Below are 24,573 nucleotides of genomic sequence, written 5' to 3'. Positions count from 1 at the left end.
ATATAACTTGAAACTGAAAAGCCTGGATTGAATCGTTTTTGACCACCAGTACCAACTTTTCCTTTCTATGCCATAATTCTGTCCTCTGCAAATTCAGTTTTAAGATGATAGGTTTAATGTATTCAAAAGTCAGAAAAATCATCACCACCATCATCATTACTGTATCATCAAAATAGTTAACATTTATTGAGTGACTGCTTAGTATGTGCCATGAACTGGGTTAAGTGCCCGACAGTCTTTACCACATTTATCATCCTCACTATAGTGATAATGTCGTAGATTGTCTTAAGTGTGCAGATAGGGAAATGCTGGCTGAAGAAGTTAGGTAGCTTACCCAGTTTCACACATTATTGAGAGGAATGGCTGTAATTTAGACATAGGCACTCTGACTGAGAGCTTAGACTCCAAACTCTTGCTCAAAATCATCATCCGGTAATTAGCATTCAAAATCAGTAATATTGTAAACAAGCCTCTGAGACTCATCACTAAGAAGAATGAGGGGTCCCTAGAGAACATCTGCTCTCTAGCCCACCTCTGGTACAGTTTCGCAGTCACAGGAAGATGTCCAACAAGGGGAGGTCGTGCTGCACACAGCTGGGGAGACTCTTCTGACCCAAGCATTCTGAGCCTTTCGCTCCATTACCAGTGGCTTGGGAGCAGCTCTAGACAAGATGGCCACCGGTAGTGAGACTTGCAGGGCCTGAAAGAAGAGGAGTTCATACTGGGAGGACCTTAACATAGGGATGTTGGCACTGGATGGAGCAGTAGGGGCAGCCACACAGCTCTGCATTGTAGAGAACAATGGGCCCCACTCAACATCTTCATCTGCAGACAGGGCAGATGGACCAAGTTTCCACTCTGTGGAGCAGCAGAAAGAAGTTAGCCCAGTTTTTCCTGACAGACACCAAATCCATGAGAGTACAGCACTTAGCAATGTATTAAGAAGTCCTGAAGTTGCTAACTAGAAATGTAACTGTCACTGTTCATAAAGAAAGAAAAAAAAAATTCAATGAAAAAAGTGCAAAATGTAGAGTTGTTCTGAACAGCTGTGACTTTTGTACAATTGTGGTTTTTTTCTCCTCTTTTGTGAAATTATGTCTGCTGGGTACATTTTGGTTTCAATGGCAGTTACACAATTTGCTTAAGTAGCTAGTCCAGAAGACACAATTTCCTGGAACAGCTTTCATGCAAAGCTGCCTCCTCTGGAACAGACGGAGAAGCAAACCATATAACTACAGTTAGAATGATAGTGGGGACTGACAGATGTGATTTTCATGGAAAGGTTTTACAAGTTTTTCATGTGATGTCACACATCTGCTACTCCAAAATGTTACTTGTGTACAATTCCAGAAAGTCTGAAAGATACCGCACAATATCTTCAATGTAACATTAAATGTAAAAGGAAAATCACATTCATTTCATGGTTAATGATGAGCATTCGTCATGATGTTGCAAGTTGGAAAAGTAGCTAGAGAGGATTTCAGCTCAGTATCTCATCCTAAGGATGTTTCTCTTCTTCATCGCTTTGAGTAGTTTTCTAAATTTTCCCAGAAAAACTTCCTAACTTTAGAATTCTTTACAAGTCAGCATGAATGTAAAACATTTCCAATTAGAAATAAACAGAAAAGAATACCCTTTTAAAAACCCTGTTTGTTCTTAGAGAATTGTTTTTCCGAGAGCGAAAGTTAATTTTTCAAACTTTCAGCTTTTCCCATCAGTCTGCAGACACTGGCAAGCTTTTCTTGATGCTTTTTAGACAGCCGTTTAACAAAGATATCCTTTCCCCAACTTACAAATTTATGTCATAGAAGATATGGAGGTGAGCTCCAAATCTTGTAAATAACATGTGGTCACATCAATTATTGTCATTTAGTAGCCAAGAGTATGGGCTGCAAAGTGTCACAGGATGGCCACCCTGCAGCTTCCCAGTTGTGAGATCTCCAGTAGACAGGTTATGGAGAAGGAAGGCAAAAAGGAGAAGGAGAAGGGAGGAGAGGAAGACCTTTTATTTTGCACTTAACCAATGCCAAGTAATATTCTAAGTGCTTTACATATGCTAGCTCATTTTATACTTAGACGCGCGCACGCGCACACACACACACACACACACACACACACACACACACCAACCCTGTAAAGTTTGTATTGTTATCCCCATTTTATAAAGAAACTGAGGTACAGATAGTTTTGCAACTACTAAGTAATAGAGCCAGAATTTGAACCTGGACCGTCTCATTCCACAGCTGCTGTTGGGCAATGAACAGGAATGTAGTAAGTGCTCAATAAATGTTACTTATTTTTGTCTTCTGTATCCCAATAACATGGATAAGTCCTCAACTTGTGGCATTACTTCTGTAGCTCCTTTGTGATTACAGTATTCCCCCAAAGTGAATAACTCTAAGGGAAATTATTTGATCTGTAAGCAATATGTAATTTAATCTCATGGTGAGAGCATGCCATGTGGAATAAACAATGCTTTTTCTTTAGAATTAGTGATAATTCCATCAGCCCATTGAAATGATAAAGCAAGGACTGCAGAGTATGATGTCTCTGTGGCTTTCAAAAGGGTTGAGGTTTCAGAGTAATCCACAAGGACGTTACTTTTGTCATAATTATCTATAGTACATGTCATCTTATATAGCCAGGGATTGGTGAAAGTAATAGTAGAAATAGTAATGTGTAAGGCACTATTTGAACTTTTAATGTGCTTTCACATCCATTATCCCAAGTGACAGTCACAACATTTACAAATGAGGGAACCAATCCTCTGAGGACTTCATTGAGTTCTCCAAGGGCAGATGGCTAGTAAGGTTGAAGCTTGATGAAGTCTGATGCCCCGTAGAGCTAAGAGAGACCGTTCAGTAGAGTAGCTATGTTTTTATTAATATAAAATGTCTATTCTTTACAAAATGTTTTCTCATATTAAACAAGCATAAATCAGTTCACTTCACAAACAAAAGGAATAAGTATATCAAAATAAGTATGGGGTACCTGATCTCTTCTGAACTACAGGCAGCTCTTTTGTGCTAAGGCAGGAGCCTTTCATTTTTACCTCCTTCACTCTGAGCCAGGCCAGTTTCATCCTCTGTGGCATCATTCATTTCAGCCTGGAAGAAACAAGCAATCTAGCATAGTAAGTGAGGGACACCCCAGCACCATGCATATGCTCTTTACATTACATTAGCATTTCTGATAGTTTGTAACTGGTAATTCCTACTTACCTCCTCTGGACCACTTACTGATATTATATAACTGTCAACAGGCTATTAATTTACTTTCCTAACACTGTGGTTCAACCACAGATCGGTAGAAAGGCTATGATTCTTTTACTGTTTATGCCAGGGTCCTTCAAATATTCTAAAATAAAATATGCTCCATTCAATCAAAATGAAGTCACAAGTCCAATCTTCTTACCACGATCATCCAGTCAAGATTTGAATGCACATCCCTCATCCACTCCTTACCTGAGATTGATTTTTCATGGTATGAGGCCCTTCACCACTGCTGGTTCATTCTCATCTGATCCAAATGTGTTCTATATTCTAGTTACCTTCTCCTCCCCTGAATGTCTTTTCAAATGAAGGAAAGAAAACTTGACTCTGTAATTAAAAACACTCTTATTAGCAACTGTTTGATCTCATAAACCACTTTATTTAACAAATCTTCGGGTTCTGAATAAAGAATGCTTTGAGCATCCAGAAGTTTAAGTTGGTTTAATTGCAGGTGGAGTTTTACAAATAACAATGAATTATTTAACCTTGGCATCAGAGTTACATATAAATGTTTTTAAAAAAAGATAATTTTTACAATTCTAATGGATTGTTTCTTTGTCTTGAAGTCAGTAATAAAAGACAGGGGAATTATTACTCTAGCACCAACTTTTCTTTGAGAATGTATTTGTGAATATATTCGTAAACACTTTGGGAAGAGTTGTTTGTTTTTAGGTGTTTTTTATGAATCTAGCAAATTAAATTGGGCTCTTGTTTAGGTGCTTCTGCAGATGTTGAGCACAGGCATGTAACCCAGTGCACAAAGCAGGGGAACTTAGTGGAGGGGCAGCAATGTGGGGGACACAGTCCCTGAGCCCTCACTCTCCCAGGGAGAGAGGGCAGGAATGGTCAGAACTGGAAACGCTGTGCTGTGTGCTCTGGAGGAAAGCACACCATGCTGTGTGCTTCCTCCTTCTCCCGCATTTTTATAGGACCGTGAGAACTTGAAAGTAGCCTTATGAAGTCAGAGAAGACAGTCTGCTTTTGGGGGACTGCTGCTCAAGGGAGTCGCAGACAACCTTTTGAGCTGGATGTGAGCTGTGTGGAGATTATTATTCCTGCCCTGAGGAGACCCAGAGCCCTGTGGGAAGAGCCATACCTCCTGCTGAGGGAGGGGACTCCAGTCCAGTGTAGCTCATAGGGAGGCAACCCAGAGAAAGCTGCCGCCATCTTCACTGGACAATCATGCTTGCCTCTTGCCAAGGCAATGTTATATAACACACAAAGAGATCATTGTTTTTATTCTAGAATGTGTACAACAGTTAGCTGATATAGTTCAGTTATTCTCTCTCTGGCTTAAACATGCTAGGCTTCTTGTGGGTGAACTGTGGATTGTTGTTTCATGCTACCAATCTGTATCATCGCATACTTTGGAGTCGTATCTTAGACTGAGACTAAGTTCTAAAGTTAGCACATAAAGTGAAAATTGCATAAAGTCAAAATTGTCCTAAAAATCCCTCAGGATCACAGCATGTTGAAAACTAGCATAGTGAAACAACACAACCATTTTTCCCTTTGGTGTTAGAAAAGAATTCTTTCTCGAATTGAAGTACTTGGCTGGCATTAGGTCTTTTAGATCTTTAAAAGATACATACCTGGAATCACATTCAGCGCAGAGAGATGCTAATACTGGCCAAGGGATGAGGGAGCTTAGTCAAACCGAGAAAGTGGCCGATTGATGTCATTCTTTGGGCAGCCTATTATTGTATAAAATGGAGGATGGTCACCCTGGGAGTGGGTAAAATGTAATGCCTTCCACCCCCACATGAAAACTTTAATCTCATCTTTTTCAATATGCAGATAATGTTTTTCAAAATTCATGTTGTGTCACAGACCACGATGTTAGTAACAGTTGTCCTTTTAGCATCCATGATTTTGAATTCACAGGCGAGTACAAAATTACACTTAACCTCCCTGGCTTTTATCTGTCAAATGAGTGGTTTGGATTAGGTGATTGCTAAGGTCTTTTCTAGTTCAGGGAATATCCACTGCACCTGTGTTAACAAGGATAACTTTGGCCATTTTCCTGTATGAGCCTCATTATTTTCTCATTATAACTGCTGATCAAAGAATACTTAAAATTTGAAAGCATTTTCTTTCAATTTCCACTTGTTATTTGGCTAGACAATAACATATATATTACCATTTTAAAAATTTTACTTTAATGGTTTTCACAACCCCATCACATGAGCGTTATGTAAAGAAGGCCTCCTAAAAGGGTGGATGATTATAATAGAATCTCCTTACAAAGCTATGAAAAAAAATATAACTGTACTTGACATCTACAGACCTGAGATGATATTATGATTGTTGTTAAAAGGGCAGAAGGATAAAGATAAGCTTATAAACAAAAGGTCAGGGTAAGCACTGTATTTTTCACCATTATCAAGGCTGAATGCATTCAAAGGGAATATTGTTGTCTCCTTTTTTATGATATGAAGTGACATTGTTAAACATTATTTATTAGTACCATTTAACAGGCGATTTCATATTTAACTAGATGAAATTGTATTACAATAGACTCAGCTAATTGTATAATAAAAACAGATGGATTACAAAAAGTTTTATTATCAAATTTCACGTTTAAATTCAATCTAGCTAAGTAAGATGAACTTTAAAATTGTCAAGGAAAAAAATTACTCTATTCTGTGGCTTAGAAGGTTAACTGGATCTACTACAGGCAAAAGAAAGTCAATTTGCTGTGATAAACCGATAAAATTCGTTTTGCACTAATTTAGTCTGGAAGAAACTCACCATTAGGTATGTAGTTTCTGACAGCTTACTAAGTACCATGGTTAAGTTCATCATAACGTTAAAACATTAGTTCAGATCTCCACTGAGCACAACACTCATGTACGGAGGCTGACACAGTCACCTCACCCTGTTCTTACTTCACTGTCTTCTGTTTTAATTGGGTGCAAAAAAAAATGTGAATATATTTTCAGATAGATAAAATGATAGGAAAAATTGTCCTTTTTTCTGTAATGTTACTTAGTAATTGAGTTTGTGGCATTGACAGTGTATAAATACTTAGTAACTATTAGTCAGCCCAGAAAAATGCTATTAATAGCTACTATCTACTAAGCACTTGGTAGGTAGTTGGTATCTTACATAACTCATTTAATCATCATCATCACCACAACACTTTATGTTCGATGCTGTTTTTCCTGTTTTATGGGCAAGCCATCAAGCAAGTAGGTGGTAGAATAGAGTTAGAGCCCAGGACAGGAATTTACAGACTTCATGTTATCCACATTTAGGCTATACTTAATTCCTGTACTCTGAATATAACAACAATATTAAAATCAACTTAAATTCACATCATGTTTCATCTTTAAACACTTTCATATATTTTATCTGTGTGCTCTTCAAAACAGTCCTATGAGGTGAGTAGGGTATTTCCAGATGGGCAGTTGCAGTTCGGACATATTAGGGGAATTTCACAAAGGTAGTGAGCAAGTGGTTGACCTAATCTTCAAATGTAGCTTAAGCCCCGAACACTGATTTGGCCTCAAAAGTAGGAGAGAATGACGACTCAGACTCATTGCCAGTGGCTTTCATGTTAGTGAAACCCAAGAGGTCCGTGTGAGATTGAAGACAGCAGAGAGGGCAGGTGGCTCCTCTTGCCCCTGTTATTCATGAGTCCATAGCTTAGAGGTACCTGTTATGTGCGGGTCAGGGGGAGAGTTCACCGGTGCTCCGCGGTCCACCGTGTTAGCACGTAAGGAATTTCTTGCTGAGTAAGTATCTCATTTTCATTTCTTATTGTATCACCGGACCTCAGCAGGACCTAACATGCCCTTTCCAGAATCTGAGACAAGACAGGCATATTTGTGTTATTGACGACCTCATTCTTACTCACATACAACTTTAACCTATTCATAAATATTAGTGCAGAATCATCTTATTATCAATATCATAATTGCCAGAGATATGGCCCATGTTCAACTTCCAGAGTTTTAAGGACACAGTTCAAGAAAATTGAGTTAGGATTAACCTTAAAGGAATTGAAAAGGCAATCCTTGAAGGAGACCCTTCTGGCTTGAAAACTACATTATGCAAAGCCAGGGCTCCTGGTTCCTCACCTGCGTTCTCATTACCGTTTCATTTTTCACAGTATGCAATACATACATGCACACACACATACACACAGAAGCCCATATTTCTATTACATAGTCTTTGGGTTCTTTAAAAAAAAATCATGTAATAATCAAAATAATGTGTTGTATTTTCAAAATGTTTGCCTTCAGAAAATCAGCAGGTAATTTACAATCCTGTGAAAGTTACCAGTTTCACAGTGAAATCCTGGTAAAAAGAAATTCAGAATCACCTGGCCAAAGTATACTAAAGATTACTGAACACAGCCCATGCCTGCATATACATAAGTTATGTCACTTGAAAAGTAAGAGTATATTTGTGTCAGAACCACATAAATCAGTGTTGCTGGATTTGGCACTACACAGAGCTGGGTGTGAATCATGCATCTGCCCCTTACTGTGAGATCTGCAAGAACTCGTTTACCCTCTTTGAGGAGCTGGTGAATTAAAAGTATGGAACCTGTTTAGCTGAAGGTTTGGCATAGAGTATTTGCTCAATGAATGTTAGGTCCAATCTCCCTCTACCATTCACCATTCTCCCTTTATTTTCTCCTTTCTTCAGAAGGCTGACATTCATCTTCCAAACAATTGTTTTTTCACCAAATTCTGGCATCTATTAAATAATTTAAATCAGAACAAGAACAAAGTAACTTTCAAAGTGTGCAAAATGGAATGTTCTTCTGAAATATTCATCATCATACCTATCATTTTCTTTACTTAGAGATTCAGAATGAAAAATAGAGACTCGGCCCAGTGTGGGGGCCTAAATTGGCCAAACTTGCATGTGTATTATGAAAAGGCACCAACACGTTATGTGAAAATACATACCCCATTAAGGCGACATGAAACTGTCATCTAATCTTTATGAAGTTTTGCTCTTCTCTTGATGGCATAACTTTAGACATAGAGTGCTAATTATGTAAAACTCTGCAACAATCCTTGTTCCCCAAAAACCCATCTATTGAAAACAACAGTGAAGAGGGGGCACGTGTTTGGCTCTATCAGTTAAGCATCTGCCTTCCGCTCAGGTCATGATCCCAGGTCCTGAGATCGAGCCCCGCGTCAGGCTCCTTGCTCAGCGGGGAGCCTGCTTCTCCCTCTGCCTGCAGCTCCCCCTGCTTGTGCTCTCTCTCTCTCTCTCTCCCTGTCAGATAAATAAATAAAATCTTTAAAAAAAACATTAAAGGAACCCATTTCCACCTTTCTTTGCTCTTGGTTTTGCTGACCCTTTATCCTCTATTCCCACTACTTTTTTTTTTCCCCATGCCTTTCTTCCCAGGGTCCTTCAGTTCTCAGAATGAGAGCCTCCTGCCCAAACTCAGGCCCCACAGATTCACAATAAAAGTGTTTTCCAAGTATCAAAAGTTTTTTTTTTTTTTTTTTTTAATGTTGTCAGGTTTTCTAATTACTTTCTAGCATGTAAAAAGAATCACTGTGTATTTTATTTCCCCCTGATCCGGGCAGTAATAAAGACCCAATACTCGAGCATAATACTTTTTTATCTTTTTCTTATGATGGTTATTGGACCCGAAAACTTTGGGAGTTTTGGCCTTATATGGAATTGGAATTATCTTCGTGTCCTGTTGACTGAGAGAATAGGCCACAGTCCTGCCCTAGTCTTAATCCATCCCTCTTTATTAGCACTCCTTCCCTGGCTTCCTCCTTCCTGGATAATTGCAGACATCAGTGATGTTGTCTGCATGATTCCTCACTCTTCTGAGTGTCTTTGCTAATTCCCTGACACTCCTTCGAGTCAGGCTCCAAAGTATTCTTGTATTCGTGGCTGTGTATGTCTGTCATTCTATATGAGTGATGTATGGAGTTCAGCAGGCTTAGACTATAGTGTGACTTCACGTTTTAACAGCTCATAGTAATTTATTAATCAATGAGAACCCGGTTCAACAGAGAGTATATTACAGGTCAGATTATGCTCACATCTCCCAGCACATGGTAATGTCTAGTTCCCAGGATGATGTGATTCTTCATAGTCCTGGAGGATCTCTTACTCATCCTCAGAACCCCAGGTAAGAACAATACCTAGTGCATTGGAGGTGGCCAGTAAATGATGCTGAAATGATTGAGAATTCTAGGGAGCACCACAACTTTCCTACCTGGTTGATACGGTAAAACTCATAATATGCCCCCCAAGTTCAGGACTAAGGCACATCCTCCATGATGGAGACTTTGAGAGCTCTAGCTGTCCACTAGACTAAGTCATATAATGGAAGTAGGGAGACTTTCTGACAAAACCACACCCCACACCATGACTTAGAGTTTTCCAGTCTTAGAGCTTTCATCCTCTTGCTTGTCTCCTGCTCCCACACCAGCTATGGGCAATCATGTGCATGTGTGTATTCACTCGCCTTATATGCTAGCTAAGCAGAATTGAATATTCCCGAACACCTTTGTATCCACTACTCTCTTCCTAAAATGCCCCCTTCTCCGTCTAGCAAAATGCATTCTAGAATCCGCTCCAGTGTTGTTTTCTTGGTGAGGCTTTCCCTGAACCATCAGACTAAGTTGTCTTTCCTTCCTGTCCCAATTTACCCAGCACTGTCTCGATTTTAAAACTGAAAGTCTCATCACATCACATGATGAGTACTGGGTGTGATAGGCAGTTGATGAATAACTGAACTCCACATCTGAAACTAATGATGTACTATATGTTTTTAAATTTAAATTAAAAAAAAAGAGTTAAAAAAAAAAAAAACCCTGAAAGTCTCATGTCCTAGGAAATCCCTTAGTCCTAGGAAACTGGGGTGGTTGGTCACCAGACCTGTTTGTCTCCCCAGTGGAGTAATGCGCCCCGTTGCTGAGGGGGTTGTGTCTATTCATGTTTGTGTCCCCAGTGCCTGGCACACTGAGAAATTAATGACCTTCTTATATGAGACCTGAAGGACAAAGCCATTCAATCCGTATTGGCAGATATCAATGGAAGAGGACGTATTAGGCTTGTCTCTTAATACAGAAAGATCCTGGATATTTTAGTCTTTTAGTTTCCCTCTAGATAAGCTCTCTCTTACCTCTAAGTTTATAACTCACTACTTATGCTCAATTGAAAGAAGCCAAAGTTTAGAAATACCTTTGATGATAATATTGCACCCGGCAATAACATTTAAGAAAGATGAATGAGAAGGGATGGATAGAAAACATTTTTTATTTTATTTTTTTATTAGTTTCAGAGGTAGAATTTAGTAATTCATCAGTAGAAGACACTTCTCAGTGCATGCCCAGTGGCTCTGAAATTTTTGAAAATGAGTCTATGTATCTTGTATGTCCTGGGGGCTTCATGACATGATTGGCAGTGCACATTGCTGTTTCTGCCAGGAGTAAAATGTCAAGTTGTCCGTGTAATTGGTAAATAGTAATGGCTAAGTGATACATACCCCTTATATGTAAAATACATATTACAGGCCAGTATCTTAACTGAGTAACTTAACACTACTTCTGGAGAAGGGGAGAGAGAGTTCACTTATCTGAAAATATATCCACATTTGGGAAGGTCAGTCTCATGGGGACTGGAGGTCAGACTCCTTAGCTGTGAGAGTTGCAGTGCCAATATATGGATACTCTCCTCGGTTGGCATGATTCCACCTCCTACCTCAACACTGTATCCCCAGGTCAGACACCCTTTTGTCCAGGAAGAACAGGAGCAAGTAATATGTGAATAAGTCCATCTTCCCAGCCACATTCACAAAGCAAACTCACATTACCCTCAGGTACAGTAGGGGATAATGAATGGACATTTATACAAAGAAAATTATCACTTAAGTGTTAGAATTGGGAAGAAATCTTTCAAGAGGTAGGATTCAATTATTCTGTTTAAAAAAAAAAAAAAGTGCTCCAAGTAAAATAGATTCAATTCTTCCCTTTATCCAAAGCTCATATTTTAAAATAAAGTATATTTAAAACATTTGTCTTTAGACTAGTACTTTTAAAATTTAGCTTTTCAAAGCACTGTAAGACATATTTTTGTATTATGTAAGACCTATTTTATAATTCTTTTTGTTCCTGCTTTATCTTCCCTACTAGACTTCATGTTTGATTGATCTTTGCCCCTCCCTGCACCCTCTTCCATAGTGTCAAGCAAAGAGTATTTGAGAAACAAATATTTGATGAATCATGATAGCATTTATTGACTACTTATATCCAGGTACTGGTCTGAAGTGATTTATTCATTTAAATTCATTTAATATGCACAACTCTATGAGGCGGGTATTACTTGAATGCCACCTTTACAGATGAAAAATTCTAAAGCACAAAAAGGGTAATTGATGTCCTCAAGGTCACATATGTAGGATGTGGTGGAGCTTGGATGGGAATCCCGGCAACATGCCCATAGTGACCAAGCTCTTGATACACTGCCCTGCCTTCAGGGAAGAAGGTTGGCCCCAGGAGATCCCCATAGGGTTATTACCCTCTCTTGGTTTCCAAAGCATGAAGTAGTTTTTACTACTAAAAACTTGGTAGTCGAGAAAACTTTATGGAGTCTTCTCAAGGCTTGTTTTAAAGTGAATAAAGTATACATGGGGTGGGTGCAATGTATGTCTTTGCCAGTGCAGCTGCAGTCTGGGAGTTCAGATGTGAGGAGGTAATATGCAGACTTTCCTGACCACCCAGAAGTGTGGGAATCAGAACTGGGGTCACAGAAAAACCTAGGGAATTCCAAGCAACCAGGAAACTCACACTCTGATTCCATACGGGAATTATTCTGTTAAAAAAAAAAAATGCTCCAAGTAAAATAGATTTTGGGAAGCCTCCAAAGGAGCTTACATAGAAGGAATAATATACTGAGCCACAACCCCAAATCGCAAGCCAGTTTTCCCACACCTAGCGGTGAGTGGATGCCTCCCCGGGCTCCCTCATTTTGTCCCTAACATAAGTGCTTTTCCATATGAGCACATTTCTAGGGTAACACAAGACAGCAGCTGCTACTTATCAGCTTCTCAGATCCAAATCTTCCATCACTGTAGTGGGCTGACATTTTCACCTATCACAAGAATGTCTTGGAAGACTCTATTTTGAAGGATTTCATGAGTCTTCATCCAAATTGGTTATATCATATAAGCTGGCCCTAAGCTTCACATAAAGTTCTGTCACAAGATGTATTTTATGGAGAGTTAAACTGGAAACCGGTGAGATCTATCACCTTTCATGGATTGCCTAACTCCCATCCATGCACTTATTCAATAAATATTTCTTGAGCACCGGCCACCTGGTGCCTTAGAGTAATTAGTGTAGCCACCTTGACCACCTTGCAAATATTTCACTTGTGGTACAATCTACACTTGAAAGCTGCTCTCTTCTTTCTCACATTGAATCAACGATCCATTTCTAAACTGTCAACTGAAGTTGAGATTGTGGGATAGCAGCCAATGGATACAAAAGATGTCATTTGTGACTAGGTACTAAAAGTTCCCCTCTCCAAAAACCCAGGAGAAGCAAGGTGGGGCGGGAAGAGGCTGAGATATGGAGGAAGTACTGGTAGTGGAGGTCAGATGATGGCCTTGATGACCAGCAGACCTGTCCTGTGCATACTGATGGGCTTAGGATGTACAACTTTACTCCTGTTTCTTCCATTCCCTTGGTGAATGAGGTGGCAGTCAAGTAGGACACTGACCTGGGACTCCTTTTGGCAGCATATCACCCAATCAGCTGCAAATACTTTTTTTTTTCCCCCTCTGTACATGTTATGAAACTTCTGATATCAGAAGTCCTCTCTTCTGGAGCCAAAATAGCATTTCCTAGTACTCCCCAAGGCCACATACAGAAAAAGAGACTGCCACATAAATCTTACCAGGCAAGAAACTCCTTTTCGCACCTTCTCAGTTTCTACCTCGGGGAGATTGCAACCCTCATAGCACAGTGGTGTCGCCTGGGAAGCTTTTTTAATGCCAATGCCTCTACCTCATTCTGAGATTATGGCTCTGTTGATTTAGGGTGGGCCTGAGTCTTTTCTGTTTTTGCTTTTGTTGGTTTGCTTGTTTTTAGGCTCCTTGGGTTCATTCAGAACTACAAAGCACTGCCGCATAGGAACTTATTTTAAGTTTCCATTCCATAGTGAAAGGAGGGAGTTAAGCTGCAAGTGAGTGAACAGGAGAGCAAAGAGAGAAGGCAGTGGAGTCCCATCTTTAAGCATCCTAATCCCTTTGCCATTCCAACATGGGGACATCTCACGTCAATTGTCCTTCCTTTTTGTGAAGGAAAAATGGGGTTGTTAGGATATACCCACTGCAGAGTATCTCTTTTATCCCCTTAGCTCATGCCACCTAAAGATTAGTAAAATATGACAACAGACTAGATATAATTAAAGGGTAAGAACTCTTGGTAGCACCCCAGGTTCTGTTTTATATGCAAGCTAGATGAAATAGCTAGCAATTATCTCACAGAGCCTAAACAATGAGAAGGATGGTGGCATTTGTCCTTCACATGCTTTGTTCACTTTGTAAGACCCCCAAATCCTTGCTAAAAGGACTTGAAACTATTCATTTGGAAGCACAAGCAAGACAAGGCTTTCTTATTCAGCTACAATCATATTTCTTTGTGATAGGCCTTTTTAAGCTTGGGAGCATTTTACATTTTAAATGAATGTCTTCATTTGTGACGATGTGAATGTTCTGTAGCAATTAGTTTAGGATACTAAAGCCACACCCAGCTTCCACTGTCTGTGAGGTACAAGGCATACCGACCAGTTTATTGGTATTTTCATTCCCTGTCAACTCTAGAAACTCACTTTGATGATGAATGGAGTATTTTCAAAATAGTGCCCATAAAACAGGTGGCAATACGTTGACTTTTCAAAGGAAATAATTACATGCAGGTGGCAGTTGGAGGAACCCAACTGTGTATAGAAATGTATTCCAGAACGTTCTTGTAATGTATTTTCTGAGGATAAAGTTACTCGTGTGATGAACAGTGACCTAGCAGAACAGAAATAGGACAGGAAATGAAGAGAGCAGATCCTTCAGTACACTTCAAAGCTGTTTCTTGGTTGCTCACAATCACTAACGTATATTAGTAAACAAGTCTTAAAACACACACTCATCATTTAGCTATTTAACAAACAAAAATACCATCTTGCATTGTAGCCAATGCGTAGCATACAAAGATGAACACATAGAACCTGTATACAGGTGTGCCTAATCTATAGAAGGAAATAAACATGAAAGTCAGTTTTTAAAAGACAATATGACAAGGTTATGATAGCTTGTGAAATTCATTATTGTGAAATTATCATTTAGGATATTGTATGCTAACTACATCAGGGAAAGCTCTCTATCCAAGACTTGGGGGAAAAAAAAAAACATAAGACTCAGTAACAGGAATACTATGTCCTCTGAATGTCTTGGGTTTAACTTAAATACTGTGAAGAATATAACCAGTTTCTCTCTCCCATTGAATTCGCAGCTTGAAAGCTCAAAGCTAATTTATAACATAATGCTAGTAAACAAGTAAGAGCCTATACGATCAATTTTGTCTATTGATCTTCTACCTAGATTCAACTAGTGTCACCCTGATTTTGTTTACTTTCTGTTGTTTTTGTTCCTTAAAAGTGCTGCAAATCCTCCTAATAATGAGACAGGTTGTAAGAAAATAAATAAATAAATAAACTGTGAAAAGAGAAGTCTGTTCAAGGTTTTATGAGAGCCAAGGGAAAGAGTGTAACATAGGCTGGCCGTGTTGCTAGGGGAGGTAGGGAAGGAGTCCTAGCACAGATGGGAAAAGCATCATCATAATAATGACCCTGACAGCAGCCCTTGTTAATAATAGTAATAAAGAATAGCTAGACCTTGAAGAATAAACAATAACTAGACCTTCCAATTGTGGGGTCCTCCCTATGTATCTGTGCTTTGCAAGCATTATTTCTCTGATCTTCACAGCAGTCCCAATAAGCAGATATTAATGTCCTCATGTTCCACACGAGAATACTGATGCTTCTGGAGCTGAGTAATTTGTCCATGATGCCACCTCACACCCAGTTGTCTTGCTTCAGGCGCTGCCGTATCGCCACCCTGAAAGTCACGTGGAAGGATAAGGGGATTGACACGGTGTTGTTGACCAGAGGAGCTCCGAGTATGTCCAAAAGGGGTGTGGGGTCTTGCAGCCGAAGGGGAAGCTACAGAGATAAGGAAGGGCAAAGCCAGGAATAATACTTCTTTAGGTAATAGGCAGATTTCAAAGGATTTTAATAAGAGGGTTACAGGAAAGTGGAGAACAGGCAAGAGAGGCCTCAAACTCTGATCCTTCTGAAATCCGGTGGGGCTCTCAGAGTCTCCCAGGCAAAGAAGCTTTGAAAGATCACGTGCCATCGTTCACGACGCGCCACACAACACGGTGACTCCTTGGTGCACAAGAGCATTACAGGAGTGTTTACTTCCAATGGGAAATAACTTTATGTAAGACAGATTTACTTTGAACTCCAACCTGGTGACTTCCAGTACCAAGGGAGGTTGTCATAAAGCACCCGCCTCCTAAATAGCACCAGAAGCAATGTTAGAGAAAGGGCCTCATGCTCTTCAACCCCCCCCCGCCCCCAGGTCATAAAGCCTCTCCTCTGGACTCAAAACACTGACAGTGTTGGTGATGAGAACGCGGTGATGATGGGGGCAGGTGGCTCCTACTAGTTACTAAACCAGCATTCATTTCTTCCTCGAACCCTCACAACCTCCCCAGGAGGAAGGCAACAGTATGTCCACATGACAGATGAAGGTTTAATCACACAGCTAATCAAGAGGTAGAGCTAGATTTTGAATCCAGGGCCAATGGACTCCTCCAGAGCCTGTGTGGCAGGCAGCTACCCTACCCTGCCTCCCGCGAGGAAGTAATTAGATACTGCAGTCGTCTTATCATGTTTCTGAAGACTGCTTTTCTGTCTCGCTAGGAATTATCTGACTTATAATAATAGAAAATTGGTTGTTGAGACTTTGCTTCTTTTACCTCCTTTTCTTTCTTATACGTACTTTTAGAAGACATAATGAGAGGATTCCGTGTGTGTGTGTGTGTGTGTGTGTGTGCGTGCACATTAAATATGTGTGCAAATAGGGAGCCTGGGTGGCTCAGTTGGTTGAGCATCTGCCATCTGCTCAGGTCATGATGTCAGGGTCCTGGAATCAAGCCCTGCATCAGGCCCCCCGCTCAGCAGGGAGTCTGCTTGTCCCTCCCCCTCTGCCCCTCCCCTTCCTGCTGGTTCTCTCTCAATCTCCCTTTCTCTCTCAGATAAAATCTTAAAAAAAAAAAAAATGTGTGCACTTGCCAGTGATAACTCATACATTGAAAAGAGAAGGTGTGTAGATAAGAATTGCATTTTAGAAATAGACATGGTCAGATCCCAGCCTTGCCACTTGGCATAAGATTTAGACCTCCTGTGTGTCAGGTTCATTGCCTTTAAAATAGCAGTGTTTCCAACTGAAGACTGTTGCTTAACTACATTGAGAAAATATATCTGCAGTACTTAGCACAGAGTTAAGTACTCAGAATTGTTCATTCGTCTTCTAACTCCTCTTTGGTTTTTAGGCTTTCCTACCATAATTCAATTTCTATTTGTACAAAGAACAAAAACCAGTGTATATGCCAGCCCTCCCACGGGGGCATTTATATCCTAGAGAAAGAGCTATGTGTCACTGCCACTAGGCAGCATTGTTGGTTCTTACCCTCTCCACGGACAAGGAGCTCTAAATTTCATACAAGAATTCATTAGACTATAAGGAGTCTTGTAAGGGATCCTTATGCTATCAGCCCTCAGGTTAGCTGGTCCACAGCTGTTTCAAGCCACTCGGAGTCTGCTATCTATGAGTTTATCATCTCATGATGTCAAATGTGAATACCCTCCTTTTGATTGACATGAGCATCAACCCCCCCTACAAGTATTCTACGACTTCTGCAAATATCCTTGGGAGTCTTTCCTTCTCTATCCCAGCCCTTCAATCCAGGTCTGTCTGACTCTAAAAAGTGTGGATGCTGGTTGCTAGTCATCAGTGGATTTAACTTATCTTGTTAGATACGGGGACTTTGCAAAGCTTAGATGATACTCTTTGCAACACAATTTGGTATAAATTTCATTTGCTGACCATTTATTTTGATGCATCAAACTCATCTCAAACTAACACAGGAGACCAGAAAGCAAGTGCACATTTTAGTTCTTTTGGCAGAGTCGTGCATAATTTAAATACAATAACGTATGATCGAGGCGTTGAGAACTCTGCTCCTATCACCGAAATGTGTGCTGTACGCAGGCCAGCCCCAGCAGAGGCCTGACCTCATGCCTGGTGGGGCATTTGACAGCTCACGTAAGGTGTCCCTCCCTTAATCACCTGCTCTCTTGTAGAGCTCTACATATGTTCTCTTAAATGACTTTGCCCCACTGTTATCCTAATTTGAAATTTTATTCTTCAGCCACATAAATAGAAGAACACAGTTTGAAAACCCTGTCCTGGAAGCAAAAAGGAAGCTACAGCAGCATAACATGCCCCACACAGAACTTGGAACAAAGCCCCTGCAGGCCCCAGCTTTCCGAGGTGAGTACCATGTCCACCCGCCACGGCTCAAAGGGAAAAATGATCTACCAAACTGCCTGCTCTTCCAAATATGCCTTTAGCTGGGACTGTTTCAAATAATCAGTCTGCTTTCCCCAAACCCCCTCTCTTAGCTTTAGCTGGATGTTTGCTTTGCTCTGTGGATTAAGTTAAAGCCTCTGGTGGTACCTCATAGGAATGTGCAGCAAGGTGCCAGGTGGAGATTCATGGGTTTTGACAGTAGTACTTACTGTAAAGTGCAGATTCATAGAGACTCCTAGGTTTGTCCTCAGAAGACTACGCACAAGAATAAGGCTTGTTTTCCTTTGTGACAGTAGATGGCTCCTGGTGGACATTACCTAAGCCCACCTCCACCCGCTCCCGCGCGTTCCCTGAGAGGTCGCGCAGTGCGAATGACTTGTCTTACTGTCCGCGGGACCGCACCGGGAGGCCCTGGCCCTTCGGTACGTCCGTCCATCAGTCCAGGGCTGCCTGCTGCCCTTGCCCACACCTTGGAGCCCCGTAGTGGGATGAGTTGCTGCACAAACTTTTCACGTCTTGTGGGCTCTTACTCATAAATGAAAGCATGACTACCACACCCCTTCAGCACAAGTGCTATGAATGTAAAGGTCTCACGGTAACTTCTCTCCGACCGTAAATGTTACATTCATAAAGGAAACGTAGATGGCAAGGCCATATGCATTTTTCATTTGCATTTTAAAGGAAAAAATGTAAAATAAACTTAAATATAAAATAGAGAATGATTATATTTAATTTTTTTAGTGCAGATCTATGTGATGTATAAATACATGAAGTAAAATTCTAGTATGATGACTCATTGTATCTATTACATATCACCCAAGATGTAACAGCAGCAAAAGCACCAAAATACTTAGCTAAGTTCCTATGTGCAGTTTGGCTGTTGCAAACATCAAATCATATCACCGAAAATGTAACGACTGAATGTATGCGTGTATGCACATGTATATACTTCGTGTGTGTGTATGTGTATATATACACACTTGACTGAGAGAGCATTTAAAGCAAATATTAATTCTATTTCCTAGCATGACTATTATTTTTAAAGCATTTAATATGTTTAGGAATATGTTTATTACAGATCATAGCTGGAAAAGCATATTATGTAACAAACTAGGGGCCAACCTAAATGAGTGGTTCCAAATTACGGTCAGATTATTTAGGTATAGGATTTGAATGTATCAACATATTGTTACAAAATGAGTTACCTTTACATTCATAATGATATATAGAAATGTTGGCTTGCTTTTTCCTCACATTTTAGAGTATACTAAACACTTTGAGGTCAGTAGAACTTTATCTAGTTATCTTTATAGCATCTCACAATATAAGCAAAAGTTAACTCTGTCCCACATCCAGGTGATCCTTCTAAATAGTTTAGATATTTGAATAGATGGTAGCATTCCATGGGTCTTATTCTTTTAAAAAATAAAACAGTCCATCCTGGTTTTCCAGTTTGATCCCTTCAGAGTTTTGTGCAGGACCAGCCACTCATGCATACCTCCTGCTGGGATTCCTTTAGAGCAAGACGAAAGCATCCAGATGTGTCTGGATGATTTGGACTCCTCTTTATCTGTAGGCTTTGACGGCCTGTTGATTTGGCCCTTTTTTAAAAGCCCAAGAAGGGCTAATTTGGTGAATGCAAACACTGACTTGACCGAAAATCTACAAACCACACAGCTTTTCACCTTTCCTGGATGCTTGGGACTGCTCTGTGTTTGCAGGAAGTACTAAAAATTCAGCTCCTGCAGTCACCACCTGCTTGCTTTTACTACAGGAGACACCCACACTTACCCCTGGGATGGCTGCTCAGGAGCTGGCTTTCCCCTGTGTAAGAACTTGCCTTAAATATGTTTTTTCTTTTTTAACTTATATTGGCCAATGTAGAAAAACCACTCTTCACCCGGGATGCATCCCAGTTGAAGGGAACATTCCTCAGCACCACCCTAAAAAAGAGCAACATGGGTTTTGGATTCACCATCATTGGTGGAGATGAGCCTGATGAGTTTCTGCAGGTGAAAAGTGTGATTCCAGATGGGCCTGCAGCACAGGATGGGAAAATGGAAACAGGTAAGGTCCTTACTGCTTAAGAAATTTGTTTTACAACATCTTTCTTCCAGGCCCCCCTCCCTGCCCCAAGGCAAAAAGGAGGAGCTTCTTTCTGTGTTTCTAATTTGAAGGTCAAAGATCGCTTCACTTTAGGGAAACCAGAAATTATGTTTCTCCTAAGTTTAGGAGTATCAAATTGAAGTATTTTGGAAATAGCTCTAACTATCATTTTTGTCTCATTTTTCAGACTGGCCCTTCTACTTGCTGGATTTAATGGGCTCTTGAGATTGACACTTTTCTAATTTATTTTTAGAGTTCCTTCTTAGAGATGTGATTAACTTTTCATACTATTCTCCCTTATATTCAACCATTGATATTTTAAAATTTGTATTAATCTTGTGATATTCTCATGCTGAAATGCCCAGGTTAGATATTTAAATATTCATGCTCATCTCATAGAAACAAATTTTGAATGGTATTCATCTTTATATGTCCCCATCAATGTTTTAATATCTAAGGTTTTTTTCTGTAGTTCTTATGAATCAATTTTCACATGCAGTTGCTTGGATGTCTATCAAATTATAATCAAAATTCATTTAACATGGAGATATGGAGGCAAATTGTTAAAGGCACAAAAGCATAAAATATGAAAGGTCCACAGTGGTAGAGAAAAAAGTAATGAACTAAGTCTGGTTTTGCAGTTTGATTTTAAATTCTCCTACCTGGCCCATGACCTTGGATTAATCCCATAACTTATAAATGCTAGTTTCCTTATCTGGGAAAAAAACAAAAAAAGAAGAAATCAGATTTAATCTTGTGTAGTTAAAATACTGATTCAAGAATTTTGTAGCGTTGTTTTTGAAATACATTAGAAAGAATATTATAAAGTGCAGTAACTGTATCTCCAAAGAACCGTATCACCGTTAACACATTTTTCACAGTGTGTATTTAATTTATGATATCAACTCGCCAAAGTTAATGTGCCCTAGTAGATATACAAATTAGAGAATTACTTTTGAGGAAAAGTTACCACATCTATGTCGTCTGTATATATGTGAATTGTTGTATTACCATTTAGTAAATGGTTCCTCCAGAAATAACTGCTTTTCAAGGTCACCTAATGAATATATTTGTCACTCCCACTCACTAGTGGATAATAATCCATTTAATAGGTGTTACATCTCCTTCAAAGTTGAGCGAAGTTTGAAACTAAGCCACCACATTTTTCAAACTCTACAGTTGTAAAAATCATGTGTACATAATTTTCTGTAAGAGTTAAGTTAGAGCATGTCCAACTCTACTGTTCATCTGGTGATATTTTACTGAACATCCACACCTTCATGTTGCCAAAAAATCACAGAGAAACATCAAATGACTCAACTAAAAATCATCTTACTGCCTACAATTAGCATAAGAGGAAATTATAGAATTAATACCATCTTAGTAGAGGGACACGGATCCCCAAAGCTTTTGAACTTCAGTGAAATACTTAATAAACCTATTTCTTTTCATAATAAGGAATAGTTATTTTTTTTCTCTGATCCAACCCATTAGTCCATGTTTCAAAACTAGAAAAGACTTTTTTTCAGTATAACCTTAAAGCAAAAAAAGACATTTGCACAGCAAGGCTTTTTCCCTTCCTACTCATTCTGCTCGTTTGGTATAACACACACGCGCGCACACACACACACACACACACACACACAGTCTAAGCTTTTATTTGGAATTTAGCAGATTTTCTTCATTTAACATAGTCACAAAACAGGTCCTAACAGAAAGAAGAACCTAGGATTTAATGCTATCCACTGTCTCGAATTTATTCCTATTCATTCATTCATTCATTCAGGAAACATGTGTTCAGCTCCTCACTTTCACAAACATCACAGTCCTTAAGGGCGACAAAGATGGGTAGAACAAGACCCGGCTCTCAAGGGGTTTATGTCTAGGAAGGGCCTCCAATAGATAAACAGGTAGTTGTAACACAATATGAGTAGGATGACTCTGCGATAACCCTGAGGTTGGCACGAAATCAGGAGAGTGGGAGGAGGAAGGAACAGAAATGTTTAAAAAGAGAAGTGTGTTCCTCACCATGTAATCTTACTGGGCTTTTATAGAAGTGATAATTTCTCTCATCAGAAAAGAATGCCATAAAAGGTTGAAATCTACTGCTTATAAAATACTCGGGAAATTTAAATGTTTATTTTTAATTGTGAGGTAATTTAAAATAAAATGTAAACACATTCTGTGGTATTCCGTAAGTAGTAATAGGAATGGCTGCTCAGGTCATTCAGCTAATATTTTATGAATATCCCTACGTCCCAGGCATTCTGCTAATTATTAGGGATGCAAAAATGAAGAGACAGATGTTTCTATCCTTAAGAAGCTTACACTATAGAAATAATGAGTAGCAAGTTAATGAATATTTACATCAATGCAATAATAAAAATATGTACAAAGTCCAGAAATAAGCCAGAGGGATGGGAGATTGAGTCCATTGGGAGGTGCTTAGGGAGGGCCCTGTAGGGAAGATGATGCCTGACAGAGTTTTGAATGATGAAGAGGTGTTTGCTAGGTAGACAAATAAGGCGAGCCACAGGAAGAGGAAACAACAAATGCAAAGGCACAGTAGTGGGGAATACCTAGGTAAAGATTTGTATGCCATCCCAGCCTATGGCAATATTCCAACTTCAGTAGGTATTCATGTGAACCATCAAATAAAATGATAATCATAACTGGTAAAGATGAACTATTATGACACGTAGGCAATATCGAAGAATAGTATGTAGTCATATATCCTCAACTAAAAAACATAGATTTCATAAATGCATGAATACTTATATATAAAATCTTTCTCATATAAATTTCTCATATAAATTTCCAACCAATTAGGCATAGAGCTTTACTCTACTGGCTGATGTTTTCTTGATTTGTGTGTCCCTAGAACCTGAAACAGTGCAAGGCAAAGAGCATGTGCTCAATAAGTATTTGTTGGATGGTTGGATGGATGGATGGATGGATGGACTGACTGTTGGATACACTTAGAAATTAAGAAGTGAAATTTGAATTGGCTGAATTCCACTTTAACAGCATAGCCTGGTCAATGCTAATTGGACCAATAACGTACCATTAAAGCAAAAACAAACCAACATTCCAGTTTCTAGAGGGAATTAAAAAGACAAAAACATGTTAGGGACAAAATTAATTTCCTTTTTTGTAACGACTTCATCTATAAGTGAGCCTCAAGATTTTTTTTAAATAGACACTACAGATAGAGTGATAAATCATTAGTATTTAAAAGGTGCGTGGTCTCAGGGCGCCTGGGTGGCTTAGCCAGGTGAGCGTCCCCCTCTTGGTTTCAGCTCTCGCCATTATCTCTGGGTTGTAGGACCAGCCAGAGTCGGGCTCCAGGACCAGTAGGGAGTCTGCTGGAGAGTCTCTCTCTTTCCCTCAGCCCCTCCCACCACTCATGTTCTCTCTGTCTGTCTGTCTCTGTCTCTCTCTCAAATAAATAAAAAAATCTTAAAAATGGCGAGTGGTCTCATTTGACATTGAAATATGCATGAAAATACTTGAATCTATTTTTCTAGCTCTAGGTTATTTCTAATTTCGGCAGAGAAATGTCAATAGTTTGTGTGGACACAAAGAAAGATCCACTCTACTAAAAAGTTGACCAAGGGTCCTACACAGTGAAAACAACAGTAGGATGGGAATTCTTTCTTTCTCAGTCAGCACTGATTCATGGGAAGGGGTGGAGAACAGGGGAAACTGAGGACACTGTGCCCCTGGCTGCTTTTTGAAAACTAATTGAGCCAATCCCCAATGGTCCCATGATGTTCCAGAAGAAGCTTTCTTCGAAGAAATTACCATGGTGCCCAGAAACCATCCAACGTCTGATTATGAAGTGTTCTGCACATCCTGGCAATCATTTGTAGGCACCAGAGATCCTGGTAATATTCTTTAAACTATTTTTAAAATCAAGATTGATATACTAAGGCTTACATAGAAACTGCAAAGTCTTGAGAGTTGTTTATCTAGCATCCTTCAGTTACAAAGCTTCTCTTGTTACATGATGTTTCCTGTTTTTCCCGAGGCTAATTTTTGAATCACGTCTTGAGGTTTTCAAGAAATATAAGAGGGAGGAAAGCTGGCCTATCTGTGACGTGCTTCTGTAGGTAGGGGTTGAATTATGAGGTCACTCACAACCCATTAGATTTTATTTGCCCTCTTCTAAAACATATCCATGTTATTAGTAGAATGGCAAGAAACTGGGAGACTAGCATCCTGACATTCTCTAGCTCCCGGCGTTTCTCCATTTCAGCAGATCACTGTTGCTGCCCTTTTGCTGGTTGCTACCTTGTTCTTTGTGTTTCTGGAAGTAGAGGCATAAGATTATGTTTGCAAGAATCACCCGGGGAGCTTTTTAAAGATGCAGATTCCTGTGCCCCTGCGCCTACTGATACCCAATTTCTGGAAGTGGTCTTTTGGGCATGTGCATTTATACACTTTTTTAAAATTTATCAAATCAACCCATGCATATGGGAAAAAAAAATCACATCAAAATATTTGTAATGCATAAAATACCTTCTGTCCTGCTCCTCCTCAACCTCC

General features: G+C 39.6%; 1 protein-coding gene across 2 annotated transcripts in view; it reads left to right on the top strand.

Annotated features, from left to right (window-relative positions):
• The window catches only part of MAGI2 (membrane associated guanylate kinase, WW and PDZ domain containing 2), a 1,300,621-nt gene that overhangs the window by 1,013,490 nt on the left and 262,558 nt on the right, over positions 1–24,573 (top strand). For both annotated transcript variants that reach the window (XM_088018616.1, XM_088018615.1), the window contains exons 8-9: positions 17,759–17,880; positions 19,804–19,986. In XM_088018616.1, coding sequence (XP_087874742.1) covers positions 17,759–17,880; positions 19,804–19,986 — 305 coding nt within the window. The remainder of the gene's footprint in view (positions 1–17,758; positions 17,881–19,803; positions 19,987–24,573) is intronic.

The sequence above is a fragment of the Eumetopias jubatus genome, unplaced genomic scaffold, assembly GCF_037043125.1.
Source record: "Eumetopias jubatus isolate StellerSeaLion01/CBP00866 unplaced genomic scaffold, mEumJub1_p1.0 scaffold_14, whole genome shotgun sequence".
NCBI lineage: Eukaryota > Metazoa > Chordata > Mammalia > Carnivora > Otariidae > Eumetopias > Eumetopias jubatus.
This window is presented reverse-complemented; position numbering and strand designations above follow the sequence as displayed.